This window comes from Rhineura floridana, chromosome 8 (assembly GCF_030035675.1).
Source record: "Rhineura floridana isolate rRhiFlo1 chromosome 8, rRhiFlo1.hap2, whole genome shotgun sequence".
NCBI lineage: Eukaryota > Metazoa > Chordata > Lepidosauria > Squamata > Rhineuridae > Rhineura > Rhineura floridana.
Genome location: NC_084487.1, coordinates 97,177,454 through 97,191,372, shown reverse-complemented (window position 1 = coordinate 97,191,372; position 13,919 = coordinate 97,177,454). Strand labels below are relative to the sequence as shown.

General features: G+C 39.4%; 1 protein-coding gene across 3 annotated transcripts in view; it reads left to right on the top strand.

Annotated features, from left to right (window-relative positions):
• The window catches only part of ZNF800 (zinc finger protein 800), a 73,589-nt gene extending 59,766 nt beyond the window's left edge, over nt 1-13,823 (top strand). For all 3 annotated transcript variants that reach the window (XM_061640180.1, XM_061640179.1, XM_061640178.1), the window contains exons 4-5: nt 8,394-8,537; nt 9,244-13,823. In XM_061640180.1, coding sequence (XP_061496164.1) covers nt 8,394-8,537; nt 9,244-11,018 — 1,919 coding nt within the window. In that variant the 3' untranslated portion in view covers nt 11,019-13,823. The remainder of the gene's footprint in view (nt 1-8,393; nt 8,538-9,243) is intronic.
• The last annotated feature ends 96 nt before the right edge of the window (nt 13,824-13,919 follow it).

Here is a 13,919-nt window from a genome sequence, read left to right as displayed (position 1 = left end):
ATTGTTTATATTTATGTTCTATTGTTCTTGTGATGTTATTGTATTTTATTCTATGCTGTACACCGCCCTGAGAGCCTTCGGGCTGTGGGCGGTATATAAATTGAACAAAATAAAATAAATAAATAAATAAAATAAACACAACTGTTTAAAATAATGAGTTATTCTGTAAACTTATATTGCACAACATTTGTACCGTGGTCTGTCTGTCTGTCTGTCTGTCTGTCTGTCTGTCTGTCTGTCTGTCTGTATGTATGTATGTATGTATGTTTGTATGTATGTATATATGTATATGTTTTCCAGTCTTCAAAATTAGGAAGAAAATGAAAAAAATGGATGAGAAGGGAGAATAGAATGAAGTATCCTGGAAAAGACCATGACTGTATGGTAGGCTAGAACAGCTATTGGCTTAAGGGTGTGGCCTGAGAACTGCTGAGGGCAACAAGCAGCAACTGTGTGTGCTGGGACTTTCATTTTGTTTCCTGACTCCTAACAGAGCAGAGCAGAGGGAGCTGTCTCAGTTGGTCTACAGGTGAGGACATATAAGCAAGCCAGCTTTCAGAGAGCGAACGAACAGGCAGAGCAAACAGGAGTTTGACAAAGGAGTTCGACAGGGGAGGTCAAAGGGGAGGTCCCTAAAAAAAATAAATTACTAATTCTCCTTGTACAGCGCATCGCATACCAGTGGGACTCTCAAGTTTACCCTGAAGTAGAACAGGACAAAGCACAGGCCACTCCAAAACAAGTAGTTAGAAAGAAACAAAAGGTAGAAGAGAGTATGAACAGGAAGGATACTCCAGTGGTTGGGACCTGAAAGGTGTGTGCCATGTTTGTTTTCTTGCCTGAGAACAACATGGCATACATGTGCAACAAGTGCAAGCTTGTGGCACTGTTGGAAGAAAAAGTGAGAGGCCTGGAACTGCGGGTGACCACACTGAGGACTATAAGAGAAGATGAGGAGTTCTCAGACAGAATGCTGGAACAACAGCAGCAAAGAGAAGTGGAGGTGGAAGAGCAACAGCATGTGGTAGCAGAAGAGGAGGCTGCTTTGGAGAGGAACAACGAAGTGGAGGAAACTCCGTGGGAAAGGGTGACTTAGGAGCAGAAGGGCTAGAAGACACCCTTCACCAGTGGAACTATGGAACCGCTTTCAACCACTCGAGGATGAGACTGGAGGACAGCCTGTAGTGGAAGAATTACAGGGGACCCCGTGTGACAACGAGCAAGGGGCTGAAGCTCAATCAAGCAGGGACAATGAAACCATGTCCCACAACAAGAAGAGAAAAGTAGTGGGAGACTCTCTACTGTGACGGATCGAAACCCAAGTATGCCGAGAAGATCCGTGGACTCGCTAGGTATGCTGTCTACCAGGAGAATGGATTAGAAATGTGAGGGAAGGGTTGCCATCACTCATCAAGCCCACCGACAGGTATCCCTTTCTCCTCATCCATGTGGGAACAAATGATACTGACAAATGGGGCTATGAAGAAATCACATCAGACTATGAAGCTCTGGGAAGGAAACTCAAGGACTTTGGGGCCCAGATAGTTTTTTCATCCATCCTTCCAGTACTTAGAAGAGGAGTAGAAAGGGAAAGGAAAATACTCAGTGTGAATTAATGGCTACGAAGGTGGTGCCGACGTGAGAGATTTGGATTCTGGGACCACGGGCTATGCTTCCTAGGAGACGGACTGCTGGCAAGTGATGGATTGCATCTCACAAGGACTAGGAAGAATGTGTTTGGCCACAGCATGGAGAAATTCATCAGGAGGGCTTTAAACTGAATCCTAAGGGGGAGGGAGACATAAACTTGGTGGTAACGACTGATGAAGGCTTGTGCACAGTAATGGGAACAGAGAGATCAGCTCTAATAGGGCCTAGTAACAGTCCTCAGAAAAAAAGGAGTAAGGAAGCCAAGCCATAAATCACATGGTCTTCGATGACTGTATACTAATGCGCAGAGCATGGGAAACAAGCAAGACGAACTTGAACTCTTAATACAGGAGGGCAATGATGACTTGATAGGTATAACTGAAACTTGGTGGGATGACTACCATGACTGGAATACAGCAATTGAAGGATATAACTTGTTCAAAAAGAACAGAAGGAATAAAAAGAGAGGTGGAGTTGCGCTATATTTTAAAAATATATATCCTTGCACAGAAATTCAGGAAGATGAGCTTGGTAGCTCCATCAAGAGTATCTGGATTAGAACTAATGGGGCAAGTAATAAAAGGAATGTGGTGCTTGGAGTCTACTACCAACCACCCAGTCAAGGAGAAGACGAGAATGTAACTTTTGAAAAGCAAATTGCCAGTGTTTCGAGGAGTCATGATGTAGTAGTAATGGGGGACTTCAATTATCCCGATATCTGTTGGGAGACAAATTCTGCCAAACATGGCCCCTCCAAGAAATTTCTGACTTGTGTTGGAGATAACTTTCTCCTACAGAAAGTGGAGGAAGCAACTAGAGGATCGGCTATCCTGGACTTGATTCTAACCAATAGAGATGATTTGGTGAGTGAAGTGGCAGTTACGGGAACTCTGGGGGAAAGTGACCACACCATACTTGAATTTTTGCTTTTAACAGAAGCAAAAGCTGAGAGTAGCCATACGCGCACCCTGGACTTTAGGAAAGCTGATTTCAGTAAACTCAGAACAATTGTAAGTATGGTTCCATGGCAAGCCACCTTAATGAGAAAAGGAGTCCAAGATAGGTGGGAGTTTTTAAAAAAGAAAATTCTAAAAGCGCAATGGGAAGCAATCCCTACAAGGAAAAAAGGGGGGAAACAGCAGAAGAAGACAATGTGGTTTCACAAAAAGGTTAGAGATGACCTGAAAACAAAAAAGGACACATACAGGAAGTGGAAAGAAGGCCAGGCCACAAAGGAAGAGTACAGGCAGGTATCACGGAATTGTAGGGATGGTGTCAGGAGGCTAAAGCTGAGAATGAGCTGAGGTTAGCGAGGGATGCTAAAAGCAACAAAAAAGCTTTCTTCAGGTACATCCATAGTAAAAGACAGAGAAAAGAAATGGTGGCACAGCTACTCAACGAGGATGGCAAAATGGTAACAGATGACAAAGAAAAGGCAGAAGTGCTCAATTCCTACTTTGGCTCAGTCTTCTCCCAAAAAAGGGTCTATGATCCTCCCAGGAAACATGAAGTAGAAGGGGCAGGATTGGAGCTTGAGATTGATAGACAAATGGTCAAGGAATACCTAATCACTTTGAATAAGTTCAAATCGGCAGGGCCCAATAAACGGCATCCTAGAGTATTGAAGGAACTGGCTGAAGAACTCTCAGAACCGCTGTCTATTATCTTTGCAAAATCGTGGAGGACTGGTGAAGTGCCGGATGACTGGAGGAGAGCTAATGTTGTCCCTATCTTCAAAAAGGGCAAAAAGGAGGAACCGGGGAACTACAGACCAGTCAGCCTAACATCAATCCCTGGAAAAACTCTGGAGCAGATTATAAAGTAGTCAATCTGTAAGCACCTTGAAAACAATGCAGTGATTACTAGGAGCCAACATGGATTTATGAAAAACAAATCCTGCCAAACTAATCTTATCTCATTTTTTGACCGGGTAACCTCCCTTGTAGACTGTGGAAATGCTGTGGACATAATATATCTCGACCTCAGCAAAGCTTTTGACAAAGTGCCCCATGATATTCTGATTGGCAAGCTAGCTAAATGTGGGCTGGATGGAACAACTATCAAGTGGATCCACAGGTGGCTCCAGAATCGTACCCATAGAGTGCTTATCAAGGGTTCCTTCTTGAACTGGGCGAAAGTAATGAGTGGGGTACCACAGGGCTCGGTCCTGGGCCCAGTGCTCTTCAACATTTTTATTAACGACTTGGATGAGGAGGTACAGAGCATGCTTATCAAATTTGCAGATGATACAAAGTTGGGGGACATAGCTAATACCGTGGAAGACAGAAACAAAATTCAAAGGGACCTTGATAGGCTGGAGCATTGGGCTGAAAACACAGAATGAAATTCAACAGGGATAAATGCAAGGTTCTACACTTAGGAAAAAGAAACCAAATGCACAGTTATAAGATGGGAGATACTTGGCTCAGCAGTATGACATGTAAGAAGGATCTTGGAATTGTCGTTGATCACAAGCTGAATATGAGCCAACAGTGTGATGTGGCTGCAAAAATGGTAAATGCTATATTAGGCTGCATTAACAGAAGTATAGTTTCCAAATCACGTGAAGTGTTAGTACCCCTCTATTCAGCACTGGTTAGGGCTCATTTTGAATACTGTGTCCAGTTCTGGTCTCCGCACTTCAAGAAGGATGCAGACAAACTGGAACAGGTTCAGAGGAGGGCAACAAGGAGGATCAGGGGACTGGAAACCAAGCCCTATGAGGAGAGACTGAAAGAACTGGGCATGTTTAGCCTGGAGAAGAGAAAACTGAGGGGAGATATGATAGCACCCTTCAAGTACATGAAAGGTTGCCACACAGAGGAGGGCGGGGATCTCTTCTCGATCGTCCCAGAGTGCAGGACACAGAATAATGAGCTCAAGTTGCAGGAAGCCAGATGTCGACTGGACATCAGGAAAAACCTCCTAACTGTTAGAGGCATATGACAATATAACCAATTACCTAGAGAGGTAGTGAGCTCTCTGACATTGGAGACATTCAAGAGGCAGCTGGACAGCCATCTTTCGGGAATGCTTTGATTTGGATTCCTGCATTGCGCAGGGGGTTGGACTTGATGGCCTTATAGGCCCCTTCCAACTCTACTATTCTACGATTCTAGGAGTATAAACATTTTGTTGCAGATCCCAGTGGAAAAAAATCCAGAGGCTTTTGTATTAGGTGTCCAAGTATCTGTGAATTTAGTAGCTTATCAGTGTTATCTGCTGTACATCTCTCTACTGTATTTCAATGTTCTGTCTGTGAAAATGTGCAGTAAGGTAAAAGTTTTAGCTGGCTTTTATGAAGACAGTTTAGGACTGCATAAGGCCTTTATCATGCATGAAGCATATTGATGGTAGTGACCTAATTTAAATAAATCTGCCTTGATTTGAAGCCACTTCCAGAATGTCTTCACCAGTATTGTCAGAATGCAAGAGCTTAATGTTTCTCTGCCTAGCTGAATTGGGATGTTTGACAAATCAAAAGGGACAGTCTGTTTTCTAAAAATGTTTTCTTGTGAGAAGAAAGGGGCTCCTCTAGTAGGTAAGCTTTATAGTAAGCATAATCTTAATTATGAGGTATGCTGTAAGTATTGGCTGTATATCCTGTGATCTTCAGAGCTATAATGTATGTAGATTATGGCAACATATAGGTTAAGATGCATGGTCCAAGATATCTGGAGTTTTGTGACGCATCACTGGGTTGTCAGAAGTTAGTGTTGGGAAGTGTGTGCTTTATTGGAGAAAGAGAAAGTTACTGCAGAACAGTGGCTTAAGAGAGTGGGGGAGTCTACCCTAAGTTATAAAAAATACAGTGTTAATGAGAGTAATAACAAAAAAGAAAAGATACATGTTTAAATAAAAAAGAAAAACAATATAGGAAAAAAGAAAAGAAAGGGAAATCTACAGAATTTATAACGTAGAAAGATAATGGTTGGTTCTTATCTTCAGAGTAATTATTTCAAAAACGTATAAACAAAGGCCATTCCTCAAACATCTCTCAACAGCTCTATCAACTTGCTATCTAAAATAACTTTTTGAAAAAATGTTATTTTAAATGAGGCAATGTGCCATATTTTTGGCCATTCTGAAATACTTGGCATATATGGCATTTTCCAATAGGCTGCTATACATGTTTGTGTAGCTGTTAGTTGTGAATTAGTTCTAAATCTACTGTATTTGTATCCCCTTTATGTAAGGGAGAACATTATATCCAGTTATTTACTGAATTTTGATCAAGATTTCCTTCCAAAATGTTTGTATATTTGGGCACAACCAAAAATAGGCATACATTCTGCATCAGATTAGTTGCATCTCCTGCAACTATCAACAACATAAGGATAAATTGGATAAGTGGAGTCCCTCAAGGATCGGTATTGGGACCTGTACTTTTCAACTTGTTCATTAATCACCTAGAATTAGGAGTGAGCAGTGAAGTGGCCAAGTTTGCTGACGATACTAAATTGTTCAGGGTTGTTAAAACAAAAAGGGATTGTGAAGAGCTCCAAAAAGACCTCTCCAAACTGAGTGAATGGGCGGAACAATGGCAAATGCAATTCAATATAAACAAGTGTAAAATTATGCATATTGGAGCGAAAAAATCTTAATTTCACATATATGCTCATGGGGTCTGAACTGGCGGTGACCGACCAGGAGAGAGACCTCGGGGTTGTAGTGGACAACACGATGAAAATGTCGACCCAGTGTGCAGCAGCTGTGAAAAAGGCAAATTCCATGCTAGGGATAATTAGGAAAGGTATTGAAAATAAAACAGCCGATATCATAATGCCGTTGTATAAATCTATGGTGCGGCTGCATTTGGAATACTGTGTACAGTTCTGGTCGCCTCATCTCAAAAAGGATATTATAGAGTTGGAAAAGGTTCAGAAGAGGGCAACCAGAATGATCAAGGGGATGGAGCGACTCCCTTATGAGGAAAGGTTGCAGCATTTGGGGCTTTTTATTTTACAGAAAAGGCGGGTCAGAGGAGACATGATAGAAGTGTATAAAATTATGCATGGCATTGAGAAAGTGGATAGAGAAAAGTTTTTCTCCCTCATAATACTAGAACTCGTGGACATTCAAAGAAGCTGAATGTTGGAAGATTCAGGACAGACAAAAGGAAGTACTTCTTTACCCAGCGCATAGTTAAACTATGGAATTTTCTCCCATACGACGCAGTAATTGCCACCAGCTTGGATGGCTTTAAAAGACGATTAGACAAATTCATGGAGGACAGGGCTATCAATGGCTACTAGCCGTGATGGCTGTGCTGTGCCACCCTAGTCAGAGGCAGCATGCTTCTGAAAACCAGTTGCCGGAAGCCTCAGGAGGGGAGAGTGTTCATGCACTTATGTCCTGCTTGCGGGCTTCCCCCAGGCACCTGGCCTGATCCAGCAGGCTCTTCTTATGTTCTTATAAATTGAGTGAAGGAGTATTGACTCTTGGATAAATGGAGTGAAAGAGTCATATTGAATGAAAAATTGCATTGCGGCTGGGGGAGTGTTTTGCTAAAGGTCTGGAAAAATCCCAAGTGTCTATGTTCCTAAAAGTTTGATACTTGCTGCTAGTTATTTTGAATGTAGTTCTCTCCCCTCATATGGTACTAGTTCAACCTCTCTCACAACATAGATTCAAAGGACTAATTTGTTCACTTCTTGTTGGGATTCACAAAGAACCAAGTAGTTTGAAGATATCCAACATTCAGTCGAGTCAGAGGCTGAGTTTCTTGCTGCTTGTTAAGGATCCTACAGTAAAATTTTATTTTGAAGTTGGTGGGACAATTTGTGAATGGGTTCTAAGTTCATTTTTGTATGAAGCGGTTCTTGGAATAGTGATACAATCAGCTGGCTTGCAGTGCTTGCTTCCCAATTGAGCTGGGGTGTTCACTGGAAATAGCCAGGGAGTGAACTCTTCCAAATAAACTGACAGACCTGCATATACAACTAAATATAATCAAAACAAAAACAATAGCGGTGACTTTTCCTAGTAAAGTCTGCCTAGTAAACGACGCAAGACGTCACCCTAAGAGTTGGAAACGACTCGCACTACAAGTGCGGGGACACCTTTACCTTTACCTTTCTTTAAACAGACTTTAAACACTTGTCCAAACTGCTTTGAGTTGGGTTTTAAACTCCTGTTATTAGTTTCTGTAAATTACTCTATTTGTATTTTAAAAATTGTTAACATGGTTTTAATTAAGTTATGTTAGCTGACTTGTGAGGACTATAAGCACTTTAAATAAGTAAGTCAGGAGAGGCTAGCCAAGCAATTTTTTGTGATTACCTAAGGCCCCACTGAATTGAAGAGCAGTAACAAAAATCATTTTTTTAAAAAAAGTAGACATGTTGCTGGGCCAGGGGGTGAGGTTTAAACCTTCATCACCCCCTCCGTGGTCATCAGATGGATCATTTAATGAGCAGGGAAGACTGATAACCCTGCGTGCATGTGCAAGTGGGGTGGTGAGAGCCACCTGTGACATGTGTCGGTGAAGTGTGAATGTGGGCTGCAATCCTGTACACCCTTATATGAGAATAAATCCCATTGAATTCAGTGGTGTTATTTCTGATAAGTATGTATAAGATTGCACTGTAAGTCTAACTGATTTCAGTGGGAGAGATTTAGGCATATGCTTAACTTTCTCACTAACTTAATTCAGAATTTAAAGTCCTTCACCTGGATTGCATCTTAAATGACCGTTCTATTCTTTTATACTTATACAAAAAATACTTTTTTGTTTGTTTCAGGAACTAAACAACTTAAACATATTTTGCTGAAAGATGTGGATACCATTTTTGAATGTAAATTGTGCCGAAGTCTCTTCAGAGGACTACCAAATTTAATAACTCATAAAAAGTTCTATTGTCCTCCAAGTCTCCGGATGGATGACAGTAAGTTTTGTTCTCTTAAATCTCTGTTCAGAACATTTTTAACTATCTGTGCATGACAATATGTATTCATTTTTCTTATTACTGACATAGCCTTACCGCAGCAATGTATATGGGTCATAGCCAACACACGGATTTTTGTGCATGCATTGGAACGTCCTCTTTCTCTCTTCTTCCAGCTCCCCACATGCCCTCAAAATCAGTTCTGGAAGGTTGGAGAACCCTCTGGAGCAGATTTTGGGGGCACATGGAGGGAAGAGAGGAAACAAAAGGGTTCTTGTGCCTTTGGAACTCCACTGGGCACAGCTTTGGATACAACCATGGGACACAACAAGAAAAGAGATCCCTGTTCCAAGGAGCTAACAATCTAAGGAAATACAACAGAGGGGAAGGATAACTGACCCATGAAGCTGATGGAGGGGCCTTGGTGTGATTCCCATTATTTCTGCTGGTGTAGGCTATTTGATGGACTCCACTCTGGATGGGAGGGGTTGAATGGCAGCTGGCCTGGGTTGGTCAATGGAATAGACAGTGCTGTCTCTCCTTCCCCTTCTAACACTGTGTTAGAAATGCGTAATTAGGTCTGGTAGCCTTCTGCCTGATGCAACAACTAATGAAAAATCTTGAAACAAGATTATTATTTTTTAAAAGTCTTGTTTTGAGTGGCATCTGTTAAATCATGTAACTTAAACATTATTTATATTTACAGACTCGCCTGATGTAAATGATAAACAAAGTCAAGCCATAAGTGATCTCTTGGAGGCTATGTATCCTAGAGTGGACAAGCAAGATTATATAATCCGTTTGGAACCTATAGAAACAAACCAGAATGCTGTGTTTCAATATGTGTCAAAGGCTGATAGCTCAGTTGAGAACATTGAGATGAATGTTGTTGCTGAACCAGCTCCTGTAGAAACACCAGAACCTATTACAGAACCTCCTAAAGCAGTTCCTAGTCCTTCACAAGCAGAAACTGTAGAGATTCCTCTTGCTGTTACTAACAAGGTAATATTGACTCCAGAAGAACCGACTCCATCCTCAAAGCCTGAATTGGAATACAATCATTCCGATTCTGGTCATCAATTAATTTGTTGTCTCTGTAAAAAAGAATTTCATTCCAGACGCAGTGTACGCCGACATATTAGAAAAGTACACAAAAAAAAGATGGAAGAACTGAAGAAATTTATTGAAATTAAAAAAAGGCCAAATCAGACATCTGGAAGGGGCCGCAATAAGAACATTCTTGTAACATTGGGTAGGAGTTGTCCTGTATGCTTTAAATCTTTTGCTACAAAAGCCAACGTAAGGAGGCATTTTGATGAAGTTCATAGGGGACTGAGGAGGGATTCCATAACTCCTGATATAGCTACAAAGCCTGGGCAGCCTTTGTCCTTGGAATCAGCTTCTGCTAAAAAATCTCTTAAGACCCGAAAACAAAAGGCTTCAAAGGCCGAATACAACTTAACTGCCTGTAAATGCCTCTTGTGCAAGAGGAAACTGAGTTCCCAGGTAATGCTGAAAAGGCATATGCAAATTGTTCACAAGATAACGCTTTCTACAAAAAATAGTAAAAGAGAGAAAAAGCCTAATAATACAGTTAGCACAGAAGTGAAGGTTAAAATTGAACCAACAGAATCTGCAGAATCTGTGCCTCCCATCAGTTCTTCACAAAATGAATCGAAGGGAACAAATCATTCAAATGAAAGAAAAAATACATCATCTATTGAGAGAAAGAACACAGTGTCCACTGAAAGAAAGAATGCATCATCCACTGAAAGGAAAAGCATGTCATCTACTGAAAGAAAGAACACACCATCTACAAAGAAAAACAAAGTTAAGCAGAGCACTGAAAATTCTAAGTCAAGTAATCAGGCTATTGCAGGTGGTCCCAAAAAGACCAGGAAGCCAAGACTTTCAGCTGGCTTTGATTTTAAAAAGCTTTACTGCAAACTCTGTAAACGTCAATTTACTTCTAAACAAAACTTAACAAAACACATTGAGTTGCACACAGATGGAAATAACATATATGTTAAATTCTACAGGTGTCCTCTCTGCACTTACGAAACACGGCGGAAGCGTGATGTCATAAGACACATAACTGTAGTACATAAAAAGTCTTCGCGTTACCTTGGTAAGATAACTGCAAGTTTAGAAATCAGAGCAATAAAAAAACCCATTGACTGTGTTTTAAATAAGGTGACAAAAAGGGGCCCTCAGAGGGATGAAAGTAAACAAAATGGTTCAAAACAGGATGTCACTACTAACTCACCAAGCAAAAAGTATGAAGGAGCTGATGTTGGCATTGAAGTACAAGTCACAAAAAAATTTTCTCTGCACAGATGCAATAAATGTGGGAAAGCATTTGCTAAAAAGACTTTCCTAGAACATCATAAGAAGACTCATAAGGCAAACGTATCACATTCACCTGAAGAAAACAATAAAACCAAAGGCAGAAGTACAAGATCTAAAGCTCTTGTCTGGTGAGGAACAACTAGTGCCTTTCTCAATGTTTGCCTACATTTTTCATTGGTACTTCTAGCTCAAACACACCTTTCTTCATAGATCTATGCTGTAGAAGATAAAAGAATATTGCATTTATTCTCTTCAGCCAATTTTTATAGCATAAAACAGAGTTTGATTTCTGAATCTGTCTTCGTTCAAGACAATGAACTTAGTACAGTTTAAACTGTACATGGTTTGTTCCTCGAACTTTAATATTCTGTAACAAGTTCTTTTTGGCATAATGTGTAGCAGTAGGTGCCATAGTTCCAAATGTTTTTAAAATTAACTTTGCACTTCATTGGTACTGACCAGCTAGAGGAAAGCCTTGATGGGCTTGATATGGCCTGTGAGTGCTGTGTTATCTAACTGTGGTTTAGCCTGTTAGCAAATGTTTTTGGCATGTAGAGTTTTCACATAAATGCTAATACAATTACAATGATTATAAAATTATGGTATATAACTCTATAGCTATATTAAGCTATAGCTTAGAGTTAACACTTCTGCATTAAGATGCCCTTTGACACAAGATGCCAGTTCCTTTTAGAGAAAAAAAAATCCTGTTTTCCTGGGTTAGATTTTTTGGCATCTGGTCCTTTATACATGAGAGTTTTAACCATAATGTTTGTTTCCATATACCCTGTTTAAAATTGTGGGGAGGGGATTAGATATTCTACAGTTCCATTTATTCTATGGAAATTGACTTGTTTGAACAGAAATATTTGGCAACCATCAGTCAAGAAGAGAATAATTTTTTAAATTACTACTATATACAAAAGATTCTTAATCTCTAATAAATGTTTATTAAGAGTATATCTACATTGATAATTGAGACCCAAAGTTCCTGTTAGGTGAAGGTAGCTTCCCAGAGTTAAACCACTTGTGGATTCTGGTTTTAATGTGAAAAGATTATATGTAGACAAGCTTCCAGGTGTTTGGAAGCTGCCCTCAGGTTGCTAGAGGGGAGTTGGTGGAATGTTGTCTTTTGTTTTAAGGCTACATAATAAAGAGATGGGTTATTATTACCAAACCCGCAATCAGTTTATTGGAAAGAGAAAAAATTCTTTTGGATTTTTGTGTGGAAAGCTTTCATGCTGTCTACAAATAAAACCCCATTTTTAAGTTGACTAAAGGTTTTATTGGTATTTGTACTTCTCCTTAACATCAGATGATGTGGTAAAATTTGGAATTCAAACCACTATTGTCTTGAAATAGTGCTATGAGAGGAAATATTTTTATAAGCTATTTTCTTACTAAATGTATTGATTGTTCATAAAAGGTAACGTCTTGTCTGACTTTTCCAACAACAATTAAACTGCATTAAAAATAACACTTTGAATTAAAAGCCAGCTTTCTTAGTTCATGTGTTCAGTAGTGCTGGTAACAGGAAATGAATGTTTTAAAAAGGAAATTTTGCAAACACTTTTCAAAGACCTTTTTTTTTTTTTAAAGGAAATTGGAGCATGCGTTCCACAGACTTGGCCCCTACTTAATCCTAATTTTGCTGAACAGATTTTCATAGTGATATACTACTAAGTAAACACTTGCTGTGTGATGTACTTTAAAATATTTTTTTACAGATGAATGTATATGAGCAGTTTCTTAGTATAATTTGAATGAATTGTAAATTGAATTGTAATAATTCTAGCATTTGTGCTAATTTCAATTCACATTTGAATAATTTTTGGGAGTATTAAGTTTGACTGTACTGAACTTGCTGCAAAAATCCATAGTAATTTTGCATGGTTAGCATATTGGACAGTCTTTCATATGGAAGTTTACAAGCAATTCACATTCCCCTATTTTAATTGTTTTTTAAAAAATTATACACAAGCACTTTAATAGATGCAGTTTAAAATTTTAGTTATTTTTTTAAAAGACAGTACACTAATGTTCATGTGAAGATAGTAGATGGTTTTTGTAGACAATTCATATACAACCATTTGTTTGTAGTTCCTTAAATACTGTTTAAAAGGAAGATAGTACAAGGACATTTGTTTTGCCCACAAGATGTTGAATGACCACTGTAGATAGCACTTGACTTTCACTGTAAAGTTTATAAAATCCTTGCTTATTGTCTATTTTATAATCAATTCTATAGCAAAACATAGTATACCTACCATTACGAATTTTTTGGCAGGTTTCTGCGCTTTTTTAATTTTTAGAAAATGTTTTAGTGATTTGTGTCAAATTGCCATAGTTTAAAAGATGATGGATTAGATCCAGAGTTCCTGTGAACAGGATTCGGCTCACAGGAATTCCCTACTGGAGGAAGGGTGGTGAGGAGATTTTCACTGATTACTCCTTCTCCCTTAAAAGCTACTTTGGAGAATTGGGGACCTCTCCCCTGAACAATGTGGGAGGTGGCATGGAGGGCTTCAGAGGGAACAGGAATTGTCTAAAATCACTCCCCCCTTTGTCTAGTTGGCGCCTCCACTGGATCTCAGTCCCTTCCATGAATGGAAGGAGCCCTTCTGTTCATGAAAGGGGCACTCTGGATCCAACCTGATGTACAACTGAAGAAATGCCATTTTTAAATATTGGTTGACTCCCTTGCTTAGGGAATGCATTGTGTCCATATAAACTTTTTTGTATAAAATATATCTAAAATGTTGATCATAAATAAAATATTCTTTTATGGATAAGTAAGTGTTTGGCCTTTTAGTGCATTGCACTAAAAAAACTGTGAATGGGAAATAGACTGTAACTGTTGCTGGAAATGTTCTGTGTTGAATATACTTGGTCTTGGATAAATGTACTTTATTTGGAAATAAAGCAGACTGGAAGTTATTTGAGGTAAATGTACTTGAATGCTCTTGATTTTTATTAGTTAAATTTTCACATTTATAATTTGTGAGAATAAAATGGGGGTAGGGATTTTTCATC